Below are 9,200 nucleotides of genomic sequence, written 5' to 3' on the forward strand. Positions count from 1 at the left end.
ACTGCATTCCTGAAAATGGAAAGCACATGCTAGAACTGTGATACCAATTTCAGAGATTAAATTAGGCTCATGGATGAGGTTTATTTTCCAACTGACAGTTTATGTTAGGTAAAATGGTCACCAAACCAGACGTGAAACAGTCACTTCTTCGTGTGGTTTAAAGAGTGAATTAAGTTAATTACAGTCCTTAAACGTTTGAAAACAGTCTGGGGGAAAAAACCTACATAGTGCTCAAACTGTACTTTAAAAAATACTATTTTATTTATACTCACGTATGAAAAAAAAGGGCTATACTACCATGTTTACATACATACCAATACTGGAAACAATTCAATAATGAATCACATCTAAATTTTAAAAAGAATACACAAACATTAAAAAACACTGATTGGTTACAGAAAGCAGAGTGGAAGAAAAAACGATTAGCTATCATTTCATTTCCATTAAAGAGCAGCACCCTCTGAGAAGAATCAAATCAGTTAGTAATACTCACCTATACTGCAGAATAATATGTACAAAGGAAAGTTAGTGATTGTACTGATTTTATTACTTTTACTAAGCCACTGTATCTTCCTCTCAATGCAAATAAAATAATATGAAGAAAAATATGTCCTCACTATTCACAATAAAAAGAGTCTGCTTCATTCTGCAGGCCTGGCATATCGTACAGTAGGGAGCACTTCACGGCTCAAGTGGATCAAAGTATCATTTTGCTTCTGAGCCACCGAATAGAATCTCATGCATATTTGGTGACTGGACTAACTCCACGGGAGCTGTGATAGATTGAACCGTTTCTGTGGCATCCCCAGATCTCACGAATAAGAAAAGGCCCCACACAAGAAAAGATAACAATCCATCTGTCCGTAAATTCTAGCTATAGGCTCTTTCTCTAGAGTAAGGTGGAAAAAGGGGCCCTTTCTTGAGTACATGGATACAAGTGTTGTTGCGGTCTAAAGATTGCTGGATTGATACTGCCTGATACAATGAAGATAAGGTATACATAGAAACCACTGCCAGATTAAGAAACTTCCACAACTTGTCTCAATTCTTCAAATAATGGAGCAAGTTCCTTTTCTAGGCTGACAATTAGTCCTAAAACAAAGAGATTAAGAAAATTTGAACATTAGAAAAATGTTTATCAAAATGTATAATACTAAAAAAGTAAATGAGACATAATTCATTCTCCATTACTAAAACATACTTAAAACAAAATATTGTAATTCTAAATAATCAAAAACCCATATTCATTATGAAGTTTATTTGTATCATCTATTAACATAAATAAATGAAAATATTTATATGTATTAGAAGATGTAAAATGAATTATATATGTGCTATAATTTTGTTAGTTTTGAAAGGAAAACTTTAATTTATACCTTATTATTTCAAAATCTGCACTGATTCAGGAATAATACACATGATTTTTACTAAAAAAAGGTACACTTTTTTCCTGAGCCAATTTTAATGAACTTTATCAAGATAGGTAGATAGCAAAGGAATAATCAAATATTTATTATATAAATTCAATAAAGCTAAGATATAAATGGTATTTCAAATGAAAACAATAATTTTAAAGATGCTTGGTAGGAGTATAAAACATACACTGAAAGAAACAAACTAGTCTAGAAATTAGCTTCTCCTTAGTTTACCAGAGTAGAAGGCTATATATATCTTAAATACTGCTTGTTTTATGCTAAAATAAAGATCTTCCTCTGTCTCACAGAGCATTAAAAGCATCTGGGATTCTCAAGGAAATGTTCTAAGTATCAATACTAAAATACAGTTCTGCATATTATCATAATTTGTAACAACTGATGATTTTATCACGACTGATTGATCAGAACTGAGGTTTAATATACTTAAAATATCGACACCACTACTATCCTATACAATTTATAAAGTGTTTTCACATATGATATTTTATAGCTTCAAAACATTAAGAAATGGAAGAGACCCAATAGATCATCATATCTAAACCCCTCATTTTAAAGACGAGGAATCTAAATACAGGCTTCAGTGACATAGCTGGAAACAAAGCGGGCTCAAAGAGCTTGGAAAGAAGAAAAAACAGAAAAGGAATGTATAACAGTTCTAACAGTGGTGAAATCTGAAGGAGACACACCTTTAAAAAATTCCACTTTAACCAAAAGAGGAAAAAAATGACCATTCAACTGAATACTGTCATTATTTTACATGAAAATAGACAGTGAAGGCTACTGGATATAATGAGATCTTACTATCCTCTTTAGAAAGTACAGCTTCCCAGTTTGTCCTCAAGTTCTTCCACCTAAAGAAGAATGAGTATATTCATCCTAGACACACTCCTTAAATTCTCAGTCACATTCATCTTGCCCACTATTGTTCAAGATTTTATAGATTGGTCTATATGGAACTGAACTCATCCTTGATCATTCTCATGTGTTCTGTTTGTTTATCTTCTCTACTCTTCTTTGTTTTCTTAAACTGTTGTAACGGGAGCAAGATATAGCATTCAAGAGGTGAAGATAACATTTAATTTTCCTTTCTATCTTAAACGATCACTTACCTATACACTGTCTCATTTGAACTAAAAAATAACCGCACAAGATCGAGAAAGCAGATATTATAGCTCCATTACACAGATATGAAAAACACAGTTCAGAGAGGTTACACTTCCACAGATCAAGGAACAGATGGTAGACTGGGCCATGAATTTAGGTTTTCTTACTCTAAATCTGCTATTCCTATCATATTAGCCTGCTCAGACATGGTATTATAAAGAATTAAAAGCTGTATTAAAACACACCTGTATTAGCATTGCTGCTGGCTATGAAACTCACCACCAAAGGTAAACGATTGAATTGAACCACCTAAAAAGAGAACAAGATCTAAATAATATGTTACATAGTGAAAAGGTAGTGTAATTCAGATGAAATATCTTAATCCTCCAAAAAGCTTTAAATGGTCAATGTGTAAGATACTAGCCTAACATCATGGTTTTACATCATGAAAACATGCAACAGCTGAAAATAAGTATTTCCATAAAACAGGCTTACTGATTATCTCTTAGAGACATTAATACCACTTAGCCTGGAAAGTTTTTAAGGTGGGGCTGTGTCTTCTTCATCTTTTTTTATCTTCTAAAGCCCTGCAGAGCGTCAATTACAAAATAGGGGCTCAATAAATATTTGATAAGCAAATAGGTCAAGGCAGTATTTCTCAGCCATTCAAGTGGTTGTAACTTAATGATCTTCTGCCTCCTCTGAACCACTATAATTTAAATTAATTGAAATTTAAATTAACTTTGAATCAACTATCTTTTTAAAAAATTTAGCTTCAACCTAACCTTTATTGGCTAAATTAAAGGTCAGATGGGCTGGTTATCTCTTGCCTAATAGACATTAAAATATATAACTTTTACAATAAAAAATGTCATTTATGTAGCATCAGTAGTACAGGACATGCTCTGGGAAACATTGTTCTAAAGTAGAAGTGATTAATTTATTCTGAAGAAGAAAATCCAGCCGGAGGTCAAGAGATATGTAGCAACTAATTTCTTTCCCACAAATAATAACCTCACTTATTTTATATATTTCAAACCAAATGAAGGAATTAGTAGCAATAACAAATTTAAATAACATCATTTGACTTTCAAGGAAAATTCTGTATCTGTCACCACAACAACAATTAAAAAAGTGTGTCATCTGAGAAATCACAGTTGTTAAATAAGCTAAGGGCACCATCTACTGGAGGTAATAGTGACCTGACGTACCCTTTTTAGGATAACATATACTTTACTACTAAATCTTTTAATCTAATTTTCTATATTAATTAATTCCTGCAATATGAAAAAAACTACTACAGTTTAACATAACCAATTTGAAGGTGAAGATTTTAAAATTCCATCCCCTTCCAAACTAAGATTTAGAATTATAAAACAAACTATTTTGTACAGAAGACATAATAATAGTTGAAATCATCAGCAAACCATTTGATAATTATGAACTTACCTGGTAGGTGTTATAGTAACAGATGATACTTTTATTTTTTGAAAGGCCAAGTTTGCTCCCTTGGTCTGTTGCAAGGGCAAAAGTAGACAAGAAACCAGGTCTCAAAGCATGCTCTGGAGCATTATCATTGGCCACTGGAAATATAAATGATTTAAGTAAAAATTATGCAGGAAATATGGCAGGGAAAAGATCTAGAGCACTTTTTTTTTTTTTAACATAAACCTGTAAAAAAATGAGCACAGAGGTTATGTTTCACAATACTGAAGATCATATTACTAACTGGGTCTCATCAATTTAGGTGGGAAAAACCACTCAGCCAGAAGTTATGAGTGATCATAACGAACGGAAGAAATGCTGGTTCTCACAATTTTTTAAAATTTTCAAATGAATACTAATTGTTTCCATTTTCTTAATATCTAACTTAAAACACAGATTATGATTATCAGTACAATTAATAAATTCAATGTTTTGGTTAACTGAGAGCAAAGCTAGAATAGTAAAATAAAGCTTCAAAAACCTTTGCTCTTATAAAACCCACAGAAGTATCTTTTGTAGATGATAATAATTCTACAACTGGCCATGTGTTTTAAGTTTCTTTCACTCATTAAAAGGTCTAAGTGGAGTTAGTTGTACCAGTAAGTGCTGAGCTTAAGGCTTTAAACACAGCGATCCTCAGAAAGAACATGAGAACTGGAAAATCTCTGAGATTACTTTCTTCAAAGCCCTCATTACAGAACTGAGAAAAGGTAAGTGACTTGCCCATGGCTACCTATGTTCTATGCTGGGTTAGAAAGCACACTGGATCACACATCAGGAGATGATGGGTTCTTTGCCTATCTTGTCACTGACTCATGTGCAACTTTGGACTGACAATGTATTCTTTGTGCTTGACCATTTTCACTTATAAAATGAAAGAACTAAATTAGCTAATTTCTAAACTTTCTTTCAATTCTCAAGTCTGAAATTATCTGACATATATGATAACCCCAGGTGGAAAATAAATTGTAAACAAAATATGCAGAACATTAATCTTTCTGTGACATATATACTTTTAAAAAAAAAGGTAAAACTCAGGCAAAAAGAAATTTTTTTCTTTTTTTTTTTTTTCCTTAGGTTAACCAGTTCTTCTTTAGGCAAAAATTACTGTTAGATTCTGGTTAACTAAAGTAATTGTGAAGTTAAAAGTTTTTCAAAATCTTATTTCCAGTAAGGAAGCAGAACAAGAAAGAGTAAACAAAACAATAAATTTATGTTAATTCTAATGTATGGATGTTTATCCTAAAACTACTAGCAATACTGATAAAAAACATGTATTGGGGGAGTCTGTGTGTATAATATATCTAGCTGCATATATGCCCACTCTCATCACTTAGATTTACTAATCATTTACATAAAATGTCTTTAATGGGAAACTGGGCTTGTGATAAATCCATGCTTAAACTCTGGATGATATGGTGATACATCTGATATATAATAAGTTACTTAAGATTCCAACCCAGCCTTCAACACACGAAAGCAAACAAACATTTCCTCCCAAACTAAGACAATCTCCTGAATGTACTGAAATGGGTTATTTTATGCTTGCCTTCTATATTACTCAGACATAAATACATTTTTATTCAAAAGCAAACATGACACTGGCATGTAATTGCTCCATTTTACCTTTAATGACAGGCACTCCATCTCTATCTGACACAACAATAGCATGGAGACCCTCAACACTAGAAAGAAAACAAAAAGTTAAAATATTATAAAACATTTTCTCAAAATATGTACCTTCAAAGTCATAATGGTAATTTTCATGTATATTTCTGAAAAACCATGGGAACTCAATTATTGATATAAGCTCCTATAACATGTTTGCCAAAACTCTTCCACCATAACAAGCAAAAACAGACACAGTTGCCTTCACACAACTTATAATCTAAAAGGAGAGCAGCTATCATTCAGATCACCTCACGCAAATATAAAACTACAACTTGGGAAGTGCCATTAAGAGATATGTGGGGATACGTGAGCCTATAAAAGAGGGGTTGATTCAGACAGGTGGGTCAGGGAAGGCTTCCCGGAGGAAGTGGTATCTCAGCTGAGATGCTATGGTACTAACAAAAGAGGGGCAGAAAGATCGTTGTAAGCTGAAGGAAGAGGACAGAAAGAATGGAGGTCATAGAGCAATCCTTTCAGCCACGCCTACACAAGAAGTAAGCACAATGGTTAAGTCTACAGCTGTGAAGTTAGAAAGACCTGGTTTCCAGGTCAGAGTCTGGTGCTTACTGTTTAAGCTACCTTGCGTCAGTTACAAAACCTCTCTCTAAGCCTCAGTTAATCTGAAACTGGGGATAATTGTACTTATTTGGCTACTGTGAAATTTAATAAAATAATGCATGTAAAGCAGAGGGTGGTTGGTACATAATTAACATTCAAAAATATTAATTAACATCAATGTTGTCATCTGTGCACACTGAGAATGACATAATTTATCCATGCAGTTTAAATATTAAATTATTAGTGAGAACCCCTAGAGCGCAAAAATGTTAAAAATCACAATGGGGAAACATCCTCAAACTTTCATCATTTACAAAGGACCTATAGCCCCTTAACTATAACACAAAGCCTACAGCCCTGTAACTACAGGCACACCTCATTTTACTGGGCTGCACTTTATTGAGCTTTGATAACCCTGCACCGAGCAGGTCTATGGGCACCATTTTCCCAACAGCATGTGCTCACTTTGTGCTTCTGTGTCACATTTTGATAATTCTCACAGTATCTCAAACTTTTTCATTATTACCATATTTGCTATGGTGATCTGTGATAAATGATCTTTGATGTTACTATTGTAATTATTTTGGGGTGCCACAAACCATGTCCATACAAGATGGTGAACTTAACTGATGAATGTTGTGTGTTGTGACTGCTCCCCTGACTGGCAGTTTCCCCACCTCTCTCCCTATTCCCTGTGACATAACGATATCGAAATTAGGCCAGTTAGTAACCCTACAATAGCCTCTAAGTGTTCTAGTGAAAGGAAGAGTCACAAATCTCTCATTTAAGTCAAAATCTAGAAATTATTAAGCTTAGTGAGGAAGGCATGTCGAAAGCTGAAACAGGCCAAAAGCTAGGCCTCTTGCACCAAACAGCCAAGTTGTGAACACAAAGGAAAAGTTCTTGAAGGGAATCAGAAGTGTTACTCCAGTGAATACACGAATGGTAAGAAAGCAAAACAGCCTTACTACTGATATGGAGAATGTGTTAGTGGTCTGGATAGATGATCAAACCAGCCACAACATTCCCTTAAGCCAACACCTAATCCAGAGTAAGACCCTAACTCTAACTCTCGTCAATTCTATGAAGGCTAAGAGAGGCGAGGAAGCTGAAGAAGAAAAGTTTGAAGCTAGGAGGTTGGTTTAAGTCAAGAAGCTATCTCCGTAACATCAAAGCACAAGGCAAGTGCCGATACAGAAGCTGCAGCAAGTTATCCAGAAGATCTAGCTAAGATAATTAATGAAGATGGCTACACTAAACAGCAGATTTTCGATATAGATGCAACAGCCTTCTATCGGAAGAAGATACCATCTAGGACTTTCATAGCTAGAGAGAAGAAGTCAATGCCTGGCTTCAGAACTTCACAGGACGGGCTGACTCTCTTGTTAGGGCCTAATACACCTGTGACCTTAAGTTGAAGCAAAATGCTCATTTACCGTTCTGAAAATCCTAGGATGCTTAAGAATCAATGCTACATCTACTCTGTCTGTGCTCTATAAATGGAACAACAAAGCCTGGATGACAGCACATCTATTTACAACGTGCTTTATTGAATATGTTAAGCCCACTGTTGAGACCTACTGCTCAGAAAAAAAGATTCCTTTCAAAATATTACTGCTCATTGACAATGCATCTGGTCACCCGAGAGCTCCGATGGAGATGTACAATGACATTAAGGTTGTTTTCATGCATGCTAACACGACATCCATTCTACAGCCCATGGATCAAGGAGTACTTTGGACTTTTGAGCCTTTTTATTTAGAAATACATTTCGTAAGGCTACAGCTGCCATGGACGGTGATTCCTCTGATGGATCTGGTCAAAGTAAATTGAAAACCTTCAGGAAACGAGTCACCACTTTAGATGCCATTAAGAACATTCATGATTCATGGCGAGAGGTCAAAATAACAACATTTACAGGAGTCTGGAAGAAGTAGACTCCAACCCTCATGGATGACTTTGAGGGGTTTAAGACTTCAGTGGAGGAGGTAACTCAGATATGGTGAAACAGCAAGAAAACTAGGATTAGAAGTGGAGCCTGAAGATGTGACTGAATTGCTGCCATCTCAGGATAAAACTTTAATGAATGAGCAGTTGCTCTTTATGGACGAACACAGAAAGTGGTTTCTTGAGATGGAATCTATTCCTGGTGAAGATTCTGTAAAGACTGTTGAAATGACAACAAAGGATTTAGATATTACAAAAAACTTAGCTGATAAAGCAGCAGCAGGGTATGAGAGGACTGAGTCCAATTTTGAAAGAAGTTCTTCTGTAGGTGAAATGCTATCAAACAGCCTTGCACACTTCAAAGAAATTGTGAAAGGAAGAGTCAATCGACACGGCAAACTTCGCTGGGGCCTTACTTTAAGAAACTGCCACGGCACCCCAGCCTTCAGCACCCACCACCCCGATCGGTCAGCAGCGCCAGCACTGAGGCAAGACCCTCCACAGGCGGAAACATTACAACTCACCAAGGGCTCAGATGACGGTTAGCATTCTTGAGCAAAAAAGTATTTTTTCAAGAAAGTGTTTCTTACCTAAGGCATGTACATTGTTTTTTTAGATACAATGTTATTACACGCTTAACAGACTACAGTATAAGTGTAAACATAACTTTTATACGCAATGGGAAACCAAAAAAATTGTGTGACTCGCTTTATTTCGATATGCACTTTACCGTGGTGGTCTCCTCAGAAATATGTTTACTGTCCCTACTATATCCCCGAATTACCCTCTCCTTGTGGTGTTAACCTTAATACTTTAACTTAGGAATGAGGAATATTAATATTAACTTAATGTGCAGATACTGAAAATTAAACTTTTTAAAAATCTCACTGTCAAAAATTTTCAAGTCAGAGAAGCGTGATTAAAATTCAAGTAGAAAGGGCTTCCCTGGCGGCGCAGTGGTTGAGAGTCCGCCTGCCGATGCAGGGGACGCGGGTTCGG

General features: G+C 35.2%; 1 protein-coding gene across 2 annotated transcripts in view; it reads right to left on the bottom strand.

The window, feature by feature from the left end:
• Positions 1–70: 70 nt before the first annotated feature.
• Positions 71–9,200, bottom strand: part of LAMTOR3 (late endosomal/lysosomal adaptor, MAPK and MTOR activator 3) — a 17,361-nt gene continuing 8,231 nt past the window's right edge. The window contains exons 4-7 of one of the 2 annotated variants that reach the window (XM_007120150.4): positions 5,652–5,710; positions 3,990–4,123; positions 2,786–2,849; positions 71–1,092 (exon numbers count right to left, since the gene is read on the bottom strand). In XM_007120150.4, coding sequence (XP_007120212.1) covers positions 1,019–1,092; positions 2,786–2,849; positions 3,990–4,123; positions 5,652–5,710 — 331 coding nt within the window. In that variant the 3' untranslated portion in view covers positions 71–1,018. The other variant, XM_028491681.2, reaches the window with a different exon arrangement.

Source organism: Physeter macrocephalus, chromosome 7 (genome assembly GCF_002837175.3).
Source record: "Physeter macrocephalus isolate SW-GA chromosome 7, ASM283717v5, whole genome shotgun sequence".
NCBI classification, from domain to species: Eukaryota; Metazoa; Chordata; class Mammalia; order Artiodactyla; family Physeteridae; genus Physeter; species Physeter macrocephalus.